The sequence below is a fragment of the Mesoplodon densirostris genome, chromosome 18, assembly GCF_025265405.1.
Source record: "Mesoplodon densirostris isolate mMesDen1 chromosome 18, mMesDen1 primary haplotype, whole genome shotgun sequence".
Classification (NCBI taxonomy): domain Eukaryota; kingdom Metazoa; phylum Chordata; class Mammalia; order Artiodactyla; family Ziphiidae; genus Mesoplodon; species Mesoplodon densirostris.
The window spans coordinates 8,171,208-8,188,838 of record NC_082678.1 but is presented as its reverse complement, the minus strand read 5'-3'; the positions used below and the strand labels follow the sequence as shown (position 1 = coordinate 8,188,838).

General features: G+C 43.8%; 1 protein-coding gene across 4 annotated transcripts in view; it reads left to right on the top strand.

Annotated features, from left to right (window-relative positions):
* Positions 1-14,702, top strand: part of GPATCH8 (G-patch domain containing 8) — a 104,419-nt gene extending 89,717 nt beyond the window's left edge. For all 4 annotated transcript variants that reach the window (XM_060081309.1, XM_060081312.1, XM_060081310.1 and 1 more), the window contains 2 exons: positions 4,238-4,368; positions 8,522-14,702. In XM_060081309.1, coding sequence (XP_059937292.1) covers positions 4,238-4,368; positions 8,522-12,425 — 4,035 coding nt within the window. In that variant the 3' untranslated portion in view covers positions 12,426-14,702. The remainder of the gene's footprint in view (positions 1-4,237; positions 4,369-8,521) is intronic.
* The last annotated feature ends 2,929 nt before the right edge of the window (positions 14,703-17,631 follow it).

Below are 17,631 nucleotides of genomic sequence, written 5' to 3'. Positions count from 1 at the left end.
ATTCATTCCCAGCTCAAACACAGTGCCACTTCTTGCTCTTGACACTCTACATTATTGATAATGTGGACAAATATATCACCTGCACTGAAAACCTGGTAAGATTTACCAGATTCTCCTTTCTCTGGTTTAATTTGTTTGCAGATGGATAGTGGAGCAGGATTTTGTGTCTGGAGTAGACATTTTTCTGCCAACACAGTGCTGTTTAGCTGGTTTTAAGAACTAGAATGTCATTTACATTTGAAGTGGTCTTTAGCCCAACTGTGGTTGGGTATTTCAAGTGCTGGGTTATTTGTTAAGTTCTTCGCTCTACTGGTCTTCTGGGAAATTTAATAGAAACCCCAGCTACCATGTGAGTGCAAATCAGTGAGAAATTATGTTCTCTGCCACAAATGTATACTTTTTTGGAAATATGCTATTCGTTTTTTCAGGAAAACAAGATCTTCAAACCCTTTCATTATGAATGGGGTTTGGTCTCCTTTCCCTTGAATCAAATATTTTTCAGCTAAAAATGTGTTATGTGGCTTAAATTTATATTAATAAATAAGCAAATTTATTAGTAACTCTTCAGAAAGCATACTTTATAATTTTCAGAGATAAGGACATAGTAGCTTTGGAGTCACCTTAAATGATTAATTAGATCCATTCAGATTAGACTGTGTGCTAGTTTGGAGTCTAACTTGAATTTGTGTGTACAGTATGGAATTTGCTCAGCCTTTGAAAGTAGTTTTTGGATTGCTGACACATCTGTACTTTTTGGTCTCCTTACTTGAACTCTGTCTCTTCTCTGACAGTCAGTTATGTTGCTCCTCTATTCTTGCCTTGAAAAAGCTATCTAAAGTTGAGTTCCTCTTCAGAATTTAAGTGGAAAGTAAAAAGTACAGGTCACACACAGAGAGAATTTCATACGGGTGTTCAGTGGCATATGAGCCAAGCTTGGTAGCCTTTTGGAATAAAATAGGCAACTGGAAAATCTGATTCTGAATTGAGGGCCTTGTACCTTTATGAAAATTACTTTTTAGATGGGAAATTGAGAAGTTTCTGGTCAGTATCTTTTTTGCCATTGGCCCAATTCTGTTCAGGAGTAAGGGGTTTAAATTTTTAGGCTTTTTGGTTCTCTAAGGAATGAGACTTCCGGGAATTCCCTCATGATCCAGTGGCTAGGACTTGATGTTTTCACTGCCAGTGCCTGGGTTCAGTCCCTGGTTGGGGAACTAAGATCCTGAATGCCAGCAGCGTGGCCAAAAAAAAAAAAAAAAAAAGAGACTTCCTTACTGTATGAGAGTAATAACTAGGAAAAACATTATTTAGCTTGAATATGTCCCTAGTAAATATTGATACATGAAAATATTTCATATCAAACTTTCCTACAGGTGGTAACGAGGATTTGTCAAAAATCAAGGATCCAGTGTTTAAGCCAAATTATTCACCAGCCATTTACCAGATGAGTTCTGTAGCCTTGGCGCTGTAAGGGTTAATTATAAAGATAAGCCGTAGTCCCTGCCCCAAATAAAGGGGAAGGGGCAGTATTGAACAGTTTGGACATACTAAATGCTTTACTTGTATTTATTTTGACACTTAGTCTCGTAAATCTATTGTTAGATAGCCCTGTTTTTCTAATGAGGAAATTGCAGCTCAGAGAGGTGAAACCACTTGGCCAGTAATTAATGGATTTGAACCCAAGTCTTTCTCACTCTGAAATTTTACACAAACTGCCCTTCTGAAAGACAGGAATAAGTATAGTCAGGCTAAATATGATGATTGCTAGATCACTGCTATAACAAAGTGTTAATAAGACAGTTCACAAAGAAGAAAAATCCTATCTTATGTGAGGGATCAGTAGAGACTTTGTGAGGGGAATTTAGTTTGACCCTGAGAAGAAAAGAGAGACTTGGAGTTAGGAATCCATTTTTATCATCAGAACACCCTTATCTAAGAGAGACCCCAAATATACATTTTGGGTTTGGGAGAGTTGCCAAGCCCTGTCTTTAAGGTTTGGGTTAGAATTCTAGGGTTCCCAATTCTATTTTTAAGACCTCAGTCTTAACTATAAAGTTTGTAAAGGTGATACAGGAGTGTTTGCTACACCCTATATAGGACCACGATTTGAACTTGTTTTATTGACATCATCCCATTTTCTTCCCTCCCTACCTTTAATTATATTGTGGTGGGAATTTGAGATAGGATGTCTTCAGGCTGATGTGGAAATAGTTCTATCCCTTCAACTTCAAGTTTGTACCAGGTGGCTGCTGAATGATTGGAAATCATTGACTTAGCTTGGAGACTCCAGACTTTGATAAAATGCTCATTCTTTTAGGCAGTGTCCTGTAGTTTGGGGAATAACTCCTAAAAGTATAAGAGGGAAGGGAATGACTGGGCATGGAGAGATTTTCCAGGCTTATGAGGTGGCTAGAGAAAAGACAGCAGAAATGAGAAGAACATATTCTATTTAAATCTTGGCTAGAGAGCCTGTTAAGTGTTTGGGGCAGGAAAAAACTAGGTTTGTGGCCTGAAATAATCATACAATAGTTCTGATAGGCTCTTCCTCTCTGCCCCATTCTCCTTGGAAGGAGGAAATTGGAGTTCATATTTATTTAAAATAGTTGCTCCTCCATCTTGAAGTGATTTTTATAAAAATCTTAATTCTGAGCAGCCAGCCTCAGTAAAACAATTTTGCCATCTCTTGGTTACTTGAACGCCCCCAAAATAAAGGTAAATGAAAATAAGACTAACTGCTTTTAGACCACAGTGGTCTTTCCTAAAGTTCTGTAACCATTTTTCCTAAAGGAATGGAGATGGTTCCATTTATCTAGAAGGGATTATTACTGTGTCAGTCTGTGTGTATGTACACATACATGTTTTGTATAGTTGCTTCCCTTCTCCCCAACCCTTTTAGAGTTGATGGCTTTATCCCTGATTGTTCAGTATAATAGTTTGCACATTCACTAAGAGAGCTTGTGTAGTAATGCTTGCTTTATTTTTTTTTTCTCTTCCATTCTTGTTTTATTTTTTACTTTTCTTTCTCTTTGTGATGTGACATTTTCAGCTGATGTATTGAAAGCAAATCCTTCTAATTTGGGAGCCCAGATCACAAGAGTGAGTTTTTCTACTAGTGTCTTTAGCTGTGTATCTTTTTTTGTGTGTGTCTTTCTACCCTTTTCCCCTCCCAATTCAAAAAGATTCAAAACACATTTCATAAATATTAGATAAGAAAATTCCTCTGTCTGTTGAACATCATGCCTTTCAAACAAAGCAATGTCCACTTTATGTTGGGTCAGATTCCTTTTCCCAATGCTATTGTAAAAGCATAGGTTAATATATGTGTTTTGGTTTGTTTGCTTTTACATTATCTAGTATGTTGAAAATAATTTTAGTTATGTCTTCATTGCAGATAGATATGTCTGGAGTATGTCATCAGTGTGTCATAACATTGTTGTTTTTGTTTTGTTTTAAGGAAAATTATATATAATAGCTTCTGAGAATAAAAGACCCATTCTTTTATCAGGATTTTAAGTAATACTTTGACTTGTCTCTACTCTCCCATCTCATCCCCTGGATGTTCCTCTCAGGGCCATGAAGGAATGAAAAGCCACACATATTACTCTCTAATTTCAGCAGACTGACCAGATGAAAGTGGTCAGACTGGTGAGCTCTGAACATGCAAGCATTGGAAGATGGTTGGTTTGATTAGTTAGCAAGAAAACGGTTCATGATGAAAAGAATAGCACCTTTTTATGGTGAAATAAAAGTATGCTTTCTATTAGTCTGAATGATTCAGATAACCTCCCCATGTAAGCTGTACATTGCTTTTTAAGATCTTACACCTGGGTAATTTTCTATACTAGCTTAACCCCTTTCTGTTCTCTTTGGCTTGTGTTATTACAATTTAACTCATGTTCAATTTGTCTAGTTTTGCATCCTGGAAGAGCAGGTGATTAAATAGTCCCTTTTCTTTTCTCCTAGTGTTCTTTTCTCCTAATGTTGCTTGTTGCTTCTGAAATTATTTAATTTTGCCCAATAGAGCAAATGGTATGCTGTCCTAATTATGAATGCAGATACTCCAAGTGCTTTACCCAAAGTAATCAGCCATTGTTTTCAATTACCATAAGAGAGGATAACAGTGTATTCTACACTAGCGCTATAACCATTGATTATGGGTAAATATTCTGAAAGCCTTGCTTTCAGGATCCCCAAGTTATTCTAAATCACCCACTCCGTGTTCCTTTCTTTTGTTACCCAGAGATTGAAAGATCTCAAGCAGAGAGAGTTTGCTCGAAATGTCTCTTCAAGATCCCGCAAAGATGAGAAGAAGCAGGAGAAAGCCCTACGGCGGCTCCACGAGTTGGCAGAGCAAAGAAAACAAGCTGAATGGTGAGAACATTTTCTCTCTGAGGATTCTACCAATAATTATAACCCTTAAGATTTAAGAATTATAATCCTTTTTTTAAAAATTGAGGTATAATTTACATATAATCCTTCAGTTTTTAATAGATCCTTCTTTCAAACTAAAAGCATATCTATACTTGGAGTATAACATATTGATTAAGAATATGCACTCCTGGGCCTCCCTGGTGGCGCAAGTGGTTGAGAGTCCGCCTGCCGATGCAGGGGATGCGGGTTCGTGCCCCGGTCTGGGAGGATCCCATATGCCGCGGAGCGGCTGGGCCCGTGAGCCATGGCCGCTGGGCCTGCGCATCCGGAGCCTGTGCTCCGCAACGGGAGAGGCCACAGCAGTGAGAGGCCCACATACCGCAAAAAGAAAAAAAAAAAAAAAAAAGAATATGCACTCCTGAGGCCGTATCCTATGATCTTTGTGACCTTAGTTATCTGAGCTCTTTGCCTCAGTTTCCTTATCTGTAAGATGAAATGATAACAATTTATTTCTTGTAGTTGTTGTGAGAAGTCATTAAGTTGTTATATCAAAGTGCTTATAAAAGAGTTCCTAGCACATAGAAGATGGTCAGTAAATCAGTAAATTATGCAACAATTATTATTCCCATTCTCCAACTTTTTTTTTCTTTTCTTTTTTTTTTTTTTGACTGCCCTGCACGGCTTGTGGGATGTCAGTTCCCTGACCAGGGATTGAACCCTGGGCCACGGCAGTGAAAGCGCCAAATCTTAACCACTAGACCAGGGAATTCCCCTCCAGTATTATTCTTATGTAGAAAAGCATATACATCACAATATTCTACTGGGGCACAGATTCAAGTGTTGTAACTGCCTTTTAAGTACTATAGAGTAGAGTTAGTACTAAACATTAAAACCTAGGAAATTCTATCCATTTATTTCTCTGCAGATTCCTGCCTTCTTGAGTGTTGTTTTTAATGTTCCTTCATGGTTCTTGATGATAAATTTGGGGCTGGTGTTTAGCCTTAGGTGGAATTTATCCCACCTAGGGCTGAATTTCCAAGCGACTAGACTTTGGGGACCCAGTCTTTGAGCATCTGAGAATTCATGAGGTATGTGCCTCAATCCGAAGGACTTACGTCCCTATGTTTGTTTTTAATGGCTGGCCAGTAACAAAGGAGGAACTGGTTACAGTGGAAGGAGAAACTGTGATTGTGGCTTTTAAAACTTTACAGCCAAGTTGGGGCCAGAGTTTCCAAGATCATAGACTTTCTGGATTTTTGTCTCTGGATCCTTTTACTTATTTAATTCTCTTGTGTTTTGGAGGAAGGAGGAAGGGAAAGAACACATATAGTGTAAGTTTTAAAACAGAATTAACCCATGAGCTCTAATGTTGAGTTAAAATGCCTATTAAACTGGTTCTGATTCCTTCTTTGGCAGCTCTTTATGTAATAAACACATTCCTCTTGGACTTCTAGCAAGGGTACCTCCTTAAAAATATATATACTACCTCAGACTTCCCTGGTGGCACAGTGGTTTAGAATCCTCCTGCCAATGCAGGGGACACGGGTTCGAGCCCTGGTCCAGGAGGATCCCACAAGCCATGGAGCAACGGAGCCCGTGTGCCACAACTACTGAAGCCCATGTGCCACAACTACTGAGCCTGCGCTCTAGAGCCCATGAACCACAACTACTGAAGCCCGCCCGCCTAGAGCCTGTGCTCCGCAACAAGAGAAGCCACTGCAGTGAGAAGCCTGCGCACCACAACGAAGAGTAGCCCCCCCTCGCCGCAACCAGAGGAAAGCCCTTGCACTGCGAAGACCCAATGCAGCCAAAAATAAATAAATAAATTTATTTATTTTAAAAATAAAATATTAAAAATATATATACCAGACGACTTTCTAGTTCTGGACATATTTTATTTTATTTTTATTTGTTTATTATAAATTTATTTTATTTTTGGCTGCATTGGGTCTTCATTGCTGCACGTGGGCTTTCTCTAGTTGCGGCGAGTGGGGGCTACTCTTCGTTCAGTGTGTGGGCTTCTCACTGCAGTGGCTTCTCTTGTTGCAGAGCATGGGCTCTAGGCACGCGGGCTTCAGTAGCTGTGGCGTGAGGGCTCAGTAGTTGTGGCTTGCAGGCTCTAGAGTGCAGGCTCAGTAGTTGTGGCGCACGGGCTTAGTTGTTCGGCAGCATGTGGGATCTTCCCGGACCAGGGCTGCTCGAACCATGTCCCCTGCATTGGCAGGCGGATTCTTAACCACTGCGCCACCAGGGAAGCCCTGGGACATATTCTAATACGTGTTTTTCTTCAGTAGTGAATGTTTTATTATTTATTTATTTATTTTTGGCCGCGCTGTGCAGCATTAGTTCTGTTTTAGAAATAAACAGTTAAAAGATGACCAAGTGATCTCTTGGGAGAATAAAAGAAGGTTTTGACCCATCAGGTCTTTCATTGTCCTAGGAGTAATGCATGACCCCATAGTGTTATTGAAGTAGCATGGCAAAGACTAAGCAAAAGGTCAAAATAAATTTTTTTAAATTCAATTTGAGGGTTTCTTTGCCATGGGATAGGTTTTGTGACACTGAGAGTATCTCTTGCTACCCAAATCTTGTGGGTTCCATGCTGCAATAACAAGAGTTCAGATAGCAAAGGGGATACCATATTATCCAAATATATTTGGTCCCTGAGTTTAGGGCAGCTAGTAGCTAGGGTTTAGATTAAAAAGACTTCATCCAAATAATTCTCTTCAGTTCTTGAGTTTGGCTTGAGAGATACCTGTATAATCCACACACTGTAAAAATTTCAGACGTGACAGGAGTTTAAAACACTGGCTTTGAGGTTCCTTCGTGCTCCTGTTTTCAAAGCTGAGAAGGTCCTTGGTAGAATTATGATCATTGTATGGAATGTCCAGAAAGTATCACAAAACCAAAGCTAATGCTTGGGCATGGTGCCAGGAGATAGGCATAGGCTCTTAGTTTCTATAACAGACATACTAACCTAACCACAAACCATCATAGTGTAGCACAGTGGAGGTTTCTGACTGTGTTCAACTCAGGGAATAGGCACATTTTTGTTGTTGTTGTTTGTTTGTTTGTTTGCGGTACACGGGCCTCTCACTGTTGTGGCCTCTCCTGTTGTGGAGCACAGGCTCCGGACGCACAGGCTCAGCGCCCATGGCTCACGGGCCTAGCCGCTCTGCGGCATGTGGGATCTTCCCAGACCGGCGCACGAACCCGTGTCCCCTGCATCAGCAGGCGGACTCTCAACCACTGCACCACCAGGGAAGCCCTAGGCACGTTTTTAAAAATTGAAATTTGAAAGCACAGAAGAAATTGAGGGGTTTTTTTTGTTTTGTTTTGTTTTGTTTTTTAGCTGTATGAAATACAGTTGATCCTTGAACAACGTGGAGGTTAGGGGTGCCAGTGACCCCCAGCCCCCGACACATTCACACATCCACACAGTCAAAAATCTGTGTATAACTTTGTAGTCAACCCTCCGTACTTCCACATCCATGGATTCAACCAACCGCAGATTGTGTGATATGCATTTATTGAAAAAAAATCTGTGCATAAATGGACCCTCGCAGTTCAAACCTGCAAACCTGTATTCAAGGGTGAACTGTGCACCCTTTGTGAATAGTTGTTCAGCCATATGTTTGATAGCATACTGATGGGTAGGATGATACAATAAGAATTGAGAATGGATACAGGACAGGTGGGCTGTACCAGACGGTAATGATAGTGTATTCGAATTGAGAGGTAAACCTCAGTTTTTATACTTTAGACAGCTAAGGAAGAAACAGCAGTAACTGGCTATCCTTGCGAATGTCGCTTGGTAGATTAGTAGTGTGAGACTTTGTCTAACCTCACTGAGGAAGTTCCTTTTGTTAGCACAGGGCTGGGGAATGACCACCACTCAGTGTCTTTAAGATCTGCCTGTGATGAATGGTGAAGCATAGGGATTGGTATCATATAAGAAGTATGAGGGACTTCCCTGGTGGTCCAGTGGTTAAGATTCCATGCTTCCTCTGCAGTGGGTGCAGATTTGATCCCTGGTTGGGGAACTAAGATCCTACATGCTGCGTGGGGAGGCCAAAAAAAAAAAAAAAAGAAGTATGAAATGTTCCCTAAACCTCTTTTTTTTTGTTTTTCATTTTTCTAAACCATTGTGTAGTGCACCTGGAAGTGGTCCCATGTTCAGACCAACCACAGTGGCTGTAGATGAAGAAGGTGGAGATGATGATAAAGAAGAATCAGCGACAAACAGTGGCACAAGTGCCACTGCCACCTGTGGCCTGGGATCTGAATTCTCCACAGATAAAGGAGGCCCTTTCACTGCAGTACAAATCACTAATACCACTGGACTGGCACAGTCTCCTGGGCTAGCCTCTCAAGGCGTCAGCTTTGGCATTAAGAATAATCTGGGGACCCCATTGCAAAAATTGGGAGTGTCATTTTCCTTTGCCAAGAAGGCTCCTGTCAAACTCGAATCAATAGCATCAGTTTTCAAGGACCATGCAGAGGAAGGGACCTCTGAAGATGGAACAAAAGCTGATGAGAAGGGTACAGACCAAGGACTGCAGAAGGTGGGAGACTCCGATGGTAGCAGTCATCTCGATGGTAAAAAAGAGGATGAAGACCCTCAGGATGGAGGGTCCCTTGCCTCAACATTATCTAAGTTAAAAAGAATGAAGCGAGAAGAAGGAGCTGGGGCTACAGAGCCAGAGTATTACCACTACATCCCCCCAGCACACTGCAAAGTAAAACCTAATTTTCCTTTCCTACTCTTTATGAGAGCCAGTGAACAAATGGAAGGTGATAATAGTACACACCCAAAGAATGCCCTAGACAGCAAAAAAAGTAGTTCTCCCAAGCCTAAAGGCTGCATCAAGGTGGCAGCAAGCCAAGGAGCAGAAAAGACAGTTGGTGAAGTCTCTGAACAGCAGATGGAAAGCAGTGTGGCTGAGCCCTCAGAGCCTGAAAGCAAAGCTGAGACAAAGAAGGCCTCAGGAGGGGATGTAAGTGAGCATAGTTTAGAGAGTCAGAGTCAGAAGGATTCAGAGATCCAAATGTGTGAGTCTAATCCTCCTAAAGAAATCTCTCAGGCCACTCCAGCAGGGAAAGAAAGCCAGGAGGGACCCAAACATCCTACTGGTCCCTTCTTTCCAGTTTTAAGCAAAGATGAAAGCACTGCCCTCCAGTGGCCATCAGAACTATTAATTTTCACGAAGGCAGAACCCTCCATTTCTTACAGTTGTAATCCTTTGTACTTTGACTTCAAGCTTTCAAGGAACAAAGATGCCAGAACTAAAGGGACAGAAAAACCAAAGGATATAGGAGGCTCCTCAAAGGACCATCTCCAAAGCCTTGATCCTAGTGAGCCAAATAAAAGCAAAGAGGAGGGAGAGAATGTAGAACATTCTTCAGGAGGCAGAATAGATGCACCTGCTTCAGGGTCTGCCTGTAGCGGCCTGAATAAGCAGGAGCCTGGGGGTAGCCATGGGTCAGAGACAGAAGACACAGGGAGAAGCCTTCCTAGCAAGAAAGAACGATCTGGGAAGTCCCACCGACACAAAAAGAAGAAGAAACATAAAAAATCTAGCAAACACAAACGGAAACACAAGCCTGACCCAGAAGAGAAAAGCTCTAAGGCAGAGTCTGGGGAGAAGTCTAAGAAGCGCAAGAAGCGAAAACGAAAGAAGAATAAGTCATCAGCCCCAGCAGATTCTGAACGGGGGCCCAAACCAGAACCCCCTGGTAGTGGTAGCCCTGCACCACCAAGAAGACGGCGGCGAGCCCAAGATGATTCCCAGCGGAGATCCATTCCAGCTGAAGAAGGGAGCAGTGGCAGGAAGGATGAAGGTGGAGGCAGCGGCAGCTCCCAAGATCATGGTGGGAGGAAACACAGAGGTGAACCTCCAGCTTCATCCTGCCAGCAGAGAGCCAGCAGCAAACGGAGCAGCCGATCTAGCCATCGAAGTCGACCCAGCAGTGGAGATGAGGATAGTGATGATGCTTCATCACGCCGGCTGCACCAGAAGTCTCCGTCCCAGTACAGTGAGGAGGAGGAGGAGGAAGAGGAGGAAGAAGAGTCGGGCAGTGAGCATTCCCGTAGCCGCTCACGGTCTGGCCGGCACCATTCCTCTCGCCGTTCCTCCCGGCGTTCTTACTCAAGTAGCTCAGATGCTTCTTCAGACCAGAGCTGCTATAGTAGACAACACAGTTACTCTGATGACAGCTATAGTGATTATAGTGACCGATCACGAAGGCACTCCAAGCGCTCCCACGACTCTGATGACTCAGACTATACCAGTTCCAAGCACCGGTCCAAGCGGCACAAATATTCATCTTCTGATGACGACTATAGCCTCAGTTGCAGCCAGTCCCGAAGCCGATCTCGGAGTCATACTAGGGAGCGCTCAAGATCCAGGGGCCGCAGCCGCAGCAGCAGTTGTAGTCGCAGCCGGAGCAAACGGAGAAGCCGCAGCACCACAGCCCACAGCTGGCAGCGGAGTCGGAGCTATAGCCGGGACCGCAGCTGCAGCACCCGGAGCCCTTCTCAGAGATCAGGCTCCAGGAAGGGATCGTGGGGTCACGAGAGCCCTGAGGAGAGGCGTTCTGGTCGTCGAGACTTCATTCGCTCTAAAATCTACCGCTCCCAGTCTCCCCACTATTTCCGATCAGGCCGGGGAGAAGGTTCCGGGGAGAAGAAGAAAGAAGATGGCAGAGGAGATGATGGTAAAGGGATAGGCCCACCCTCCCAGAACAGCAACACTGGCCCAGGAAGAGGGTCAGAAGGTGACTGCAGCCCTGAAGACAAGAACTCTGTCACCGCCAAACTGCTACTGGAGAAGATCCAGTCAAGGAAAGTGGAGAGGAAACCCAGTGTGAGTGAGGAGGTGCTGGCCACCCCTAATAAAGCCGGGCTCAAGCTCAAGGACCCTCCACAAGGTTATTTTGGGCCCAAGCTCCCCCCTTCTCTTGGCAATAAGCCTGTCCTTCCACTGATAGGGAAGCTCCCAGCTACCCGAAAGCCCAACACCAAGAAATGTGAAGAGTCTGGCTTAGAAAGGGGGGAAGAGCAAGAGCAGTCAGAGACAGAAGAAGGGCCTCCAGGGAATAGTGATGCCCCATTTGGACATCAGTTCTCCTCAGAGGAAACAGCTGGCCCCTTATCAGACCCACCCCCAGAAGAGCCAAAGTCTGAAGAAGCTACTGCTGATCACCCTGTGGCTCCGTTAGGCACCCCAGTGCACTCTGACTGCTATCCTGGGGACCCATCCATCTCCCATAACTACCTCCCTGACCCCAGTGATGGGGACACCCTCGAGTCCCTGGATAGTGGCAGTCAGCCAGGCCCTGTGGAATCCAGCTTGCTGCCTATAGCGTCAGACCTTGAGCACTTCCCCAGTTATGCACCTCCCAGTGGGGAGCCTAGTATTGAGTCAGCTGATGGGGTTGAGGATGCTTCCCTAGCCCCACTGGAAAGCCAGCCCATCACCTTCACTCCCGAGGAGATGGAGAAGTACAGCAAGCTCCAGCAGGCCGCACAGCAACACATCCAGCAGCAGCTTCTGGCCAAGCAAGTAAAGGCCTTTCCCGCCTCAGCTGCCCTAGCCCCAGCCACTCCAGCCTTGCAGCCCATCCACATTCAGCAGCCGGCCACAGCCTCTGCCACCTCCATCACAACTGTTCAGCATGCCATCCTACAACATCATGCCGCAGCAGCTGCTGCTGCCATTGGCATTCACCCCCACCCTCATCCCCAGCCACTTGCCCAAGTACATCATATTCCCCAGCCCCACCTGACCCCCATTTCCTTGTCCCACCTCACTCACTCAATCATCCCTGGCCATCCTGCCACCTTTCTAGCTAGCCATCCCATCCATATCATTCCCGCCTCAGCCATCCATCCTGGGCCCTTTACCTTCCACCCTGTTCCACATGCTGCCCTCTACCCTACCCTACTTGCCCCCCGGCCTGCTGCAGCAGCTGCCACTGCCCTCCACCTTCACCCACTACTTCACCCCATCTTCTCGGGTCAGGACCTGCAGCACCCCCCCAGCCATGGAACATGAGTTGGGGGATAGGAGCCCAGGTAGGGCCAGGGAAGGTGACCCATAAATCTTCCCTTGGGGTGTTGAGCCATTAATACCAGCAAGTAGAAGCTGGAATGGGCAGTGTCTGACAGCCAAAGAATTGAGTTTTGGCTTGCAGGGGTGGTTTTAGATTTGAGGTTTGCTTTGGGTTTACTATCAGGGACTTTTTTCCCTTTTCCCCTTTCTGTTTGTCCCTCCCTCTCCTGTGTTTCTAAGCTTGGGAACACCAGTAAGTGCTACCCACCCCTCTTTGGCAACATTTCCAAACCGTTGAGTTTAGATACTCCCCTCCTCTCTCTATTTTCTATCCTCTGCACTTGTCTATAAATTTTAAAACATTTTCTTCCTCTCTGGCTGGCGGGTTTTCCATCTGGTCCTGCCTTATCAGTGTCTTTGACCTTGGTGACCTTATTTATCCCGGGTGAAGTGGAAAGGGAGTCTGACCTGGAACCAGGTGCCACTCAGGCTGTCATTCGATCCACTTCCCACACAAACAGCCACACATTTGGCACTGTTGTCCTCGTGTCCCTCATCCCAGAAGAGACATCTGCATATCCCAGAAAAGAAGGTCCTATCATGAATAGAAGCTATGCGGAACATAAAGTCACCCATGTGCTTCCCCAGAGAGGAGCTCCTGTGTCTGAAGGGTGTATTTTCTTCTGTCATGTTGATGTTTCCTTCTTAATTTATAGGATTTTTTAATGTAAAAAATTGCACTGAACTCTATAAACGTAAATGCTGCTTTTTGTAGCTCATATAAAAAAGGTTCCATATTTGTAGTATACTGCAATAATATTTTTTACATCCAGCTCTTTAAGTGATCCTTGTTCTGGTGGCTTTGTGTAAATATGTTTGCCCTAGTTGAATTAAGAAACTTTAAAGGTTATAAAATGAAAACAAAAAAATAAAGTATTTGTTTTCTGCTAGATGCAAAAATGACTAAGCATGTATATTTTATCAAGCTCATGTATTTTTTGAAATTATGAACTATAAAAATGTTAAAACAGAAAGAGGAACATTGTTTAACATTCTTTGCAGAGACAAAATTTGCAGTAAGTGGTGTCCCCAGCACTAGAATTTTTGAACTAATGGGCAGCAGTCAGCTGGGGGTGCCAGAGGGATACTCAGTTACGACAGAGTCTCCCTTACTTGCTTTGCTGTTTTATACAGAGAAACAGGTGTACCCCACAGAGGAGGAGAGAGATTCAAGAGCTTTATTCTCTGGAAGCAGTGAGATTCAGTATGATTGTCCTGGGGGATTCCTGGGTTTCAGGGGTGCCTGTCCCAGGCAGTCCATTTGCCTTCCTAGTACTTAGCCCCCTCTGACAAAATTTTTTAATGTGCCTTTTGGGATGGCTAGAAACTGAAGTAGAAGTAGACTGGAGGATGATAGAGTTGGGACAGTTTTTCCTCCTCCACTTACTGGGAGGTGAGCACATTTATAGATTCTGCAGACTGTTTTGCTTCATAGTTTCCATGCCTTCTACCCAGCTTAGTTTAAGCAGTAAAGATACCTTTTTTCTTTTCTCCCATGACACTTACCAGGGAAAGTACCACCTCAATTCCTCTTCCTCCTCTTCTTGCGTTTCACCCGGCTCTCAGACCTAGTTAATACACTGACCCAAAGGTGTTTATATTTTAGGTCTCATCTTCTTTGGTGTAGTTAGTACTTCCCTGTTTGGCATATCCCTACCTATTCCTGTGGCTAGAATTGGTTGGATGGTCACCTGACAGGAAAAACAAGCCCTTCTTAGGTGGGCCAGGGCTCTGTTCTGCCTTTCTTCTTCAGTTTCCAAAAGAGAAAGGCTTTGAGTTTATGACAAGCAAGTGCTGGGCAAACAAGACTCTTGACTGAGCCTTCTGCCTGTTCAGTGCTCCTCATCTGATTCAGAAGCATCGCTTTTTTGATAACTAGCACTGGAAAATGAAATCATCTGTTTGAAGTGAAGGGACTCATTTTTCTTTGCTTTCAGCCCATGTAAATATTTAAATAATACAGTATTAACATTTTTGTGCTGCTTCCCATTAGCTTGTAGATTGAGCCATACTCTGGCTGCCTCTCTGCCTTCCTGGAGGCAGTTTCCTTTAATTTACAGAATAGTGATTGTAAAACTAAAAAAAAAAAAAAAAAAAAGAAAGAAAGAAATAACCTATCCTTACTTACAAGCATAACAGATTGTATTTAACTTTATCACATATGATAGAGATATATATGCTGTAAAATTAGGGAAAGGAACTTTCTAATAAACCAATGATTTGTGGAAACTTAGAGTCTGTCGTGATTGTTGCCCCATCCACTCAAGCGGGGAAGGGATGGAGGGAGTTACGGTTTACAAATAACATCTTGTTTGAAGTGATCATAGATTCTTATGAACCATATGATGTTTAGACTGTGCTTCTCAAAGCTCAGCCTGCCCAAGTAGAGGGGAAAGCTTATGCTGTGGGAGGAAGTAATGGTTAAGTTTCTCTCAGTCTTATGTAGGTGTCTTGGAATGTGCACCTCCTTTCCACCCTTCCCCAGATTTTTTTTTTTTTTTTTTTGCCTTGCTGAGCGGCACGCGGAGTCTTAGTTCCCGGACCAGGGATTGAACCCGTGCCCCCTGCAGTGGAAGTGAGGAGTCATAACCACTGGACCACCAGGGAAGTCCCCCAGATTCTCTTCTATTTCTATCCTTTTGCTCATTTTAGATGTACAATCTGTGTGTAGTAGAATGTATGGCAAATAGGTGCTCACTAAATGTGTTTGGAATTTCTAGCTTTGATTTTTAGGATTTTGGATGGAATTCAGGGCAATGAGATGAGTCACCTGCCTGGCCTTTGCCCTCCAGATGGAGTTTTGTATACCAGAACCAGTCCTGAATTATTCTCCTCAACTGTTTAATACCACTACAGTGCTTGAGAGCTACCTGGTAAAAGGAAGTATGTCCTAATTGTTACTGAGCAGATAAAAGCCTCTGTCTACTCTTCTGTATGGAAAAGTCTCAAAAGACAGGGAAAGTTCAGCATCAAAAGCTAACCATAGATCTGTAGTGATAAATTAGTTTCCTCTCTTCCTCATCCTTTCAGGAAGGAACAGTACACGGTCTATTTCTTTCCTACTCTCATACAGCTGTGTTCTCCCCTTGACAAAAGAGAAGCTATTCAACTTGAACCTTGGGTTGGATGCTCAGATCTACTTCTCTAAAATAGAAAAATCCCTGCCCCTAAATAAAAGATGAAAATGAAAAGTGGGAATTCCCGGGAGGTCTAGTGTTTAGGACTCGGCGCTTTCACTGTGGTGGCCCAGGTTCAGTCCCTGGTCAGGGAACTAAAATCCCGCAAGCCACGTGGCACGGCCAAAATAAAGAAAATAAAAAGTGATTTTGTGAGCAGGCAAGGTGTCAGCGAAAGATGCAGACACGTGTAGAGAGTATGCTGTGTGACGGTATGTGCAGCTGCCTGATTCCAGTAGGGGTTCTTCTATCTGCCTCAGCTCCCTGGGCTTGCAACATGGAAGTACTCCCTCTTCAACACCCTCAGTGACTAATTCAGGCCTTGTGAACCCCTTTCCATTCTTGTTTGCCAGGGATACCTTCACCTCCCCCTTATCTCGTGTCTGAATTATTGCAGCATTTTCCTGGCTGGCCTCCCTGACTCTAGGATCTAAGTCCCTGTCCCATGTAAGCTTACTGGCTTTTCAGAATCAGAGTGCAGCTCATTTTGTACTCATTGCTTCCCAGTAAAATTGTAAGCTCTGAGAGGGAGGGACTGATTCTTATACTTCCTTTTTTCCCTTAATCCCTTAGAGTGTTTTATATAGAGTTGAACACAAACATTTTGATTATGTGTTCAAGAAAGATAAAAGCAAAGTAAAATACCATTAGTGACAGGATTATGCATCAGGATTTAGCAAGGAAACATCAAAGATGAAGATTTTCCTGTATATCCTCCACACTGCCAAGCTCAGTGCCAGGCACATAATAGAAGTTCAATAATTTTTGACTTTATGAAGCCATAGCATTCATTGAGAAAATTCTAGGACTCAGGCTGATGGAAAGTGACAGCAATGTGTCAGCACTCCTCTGCCTACTATCAACCCAGCTCTGACCCCAAAGGAACACCCAACAAGGAATAGAATCTTTATTAAATACCAAACTCTCCCTTCCCAAATCTGATCCTACCTGTTTCCAATTTCAGGTAATGATACTACTGTCCTACCAGCCAGCCACCAAAGCTTTGAATCACTTTTGACACCTCCCTACTACACAAAGGAGAGAGCAGAGATTACACATCCAGTTACTGATGTAACTGGATGTGTAATCTCTGCTCTCTCCTTTGTTCCTGCCACCAGTACCCTGGTTCAGGCCTCATCACCTTTAACTGAGAGGATGGTAGATGCCACCTATCTGATCTTCCCACTAAGTCCTGCCTTTTCCAGTTCCTTCTATCCATAGGCAGCTACTGTAATCCAGACTGGTGCACAACTGACCATGTATCTTATTCCCTGACTTCAAAAATCTTTATGATTCTCCATCTCCTATGTATTAAAGTTCAAATTCCTTAAGATATTCAAGGACCTCTGGTGATTAGACCCCAGCCTTCCATTCCACTCTCATGCCCCAGTCCTCCCCTTTAGACACCCGATGTTGACTACTTGCCTTTCTCTATAACTAACCTCTATGTCCTGCTGCTGCTCTCTTTGCTTATGTTATTTCCTATGTCTAAAAACCCCTTCATTCTCTTATTTCTTTATTGGCTGAGTTGGGTCTTAGTTGCGGCACTCCGGATCTTTCCTTGCGTCACTCGGGCTTCTCTCTAGCTGTGGTGTGTGGGCTCCAGAGCGTGTGGACTCTGTAGTTGTGGCCCACGTGGGCTCAGTAGTTGCGGCACTTGGGCTTAGTTGCCCCACAGCATGTAGGATCTTAGTTCCCCAAGCAGGGATCGAGCTGGCGTCCCCTGCATTGCAAGACGGATTCTTAACCACTGGACCACCAGGGAAGTCCCCCTCTTCATTCTCTGACAAAAGGCAACGTAGTGCAATGGTTAAGAACATGAATTCAGGCACGAATGTCTTTGACTCCTAGTTTTGCCAAACATTGGCTGTGTAAACTTGGGCTATTTACCTAAAACTCTGTGCCACAGTTTTTGCATTTATAAAATGGGCATAATAGTACTTATTTCATAGGGTTGTTATGATGGAGCAAAT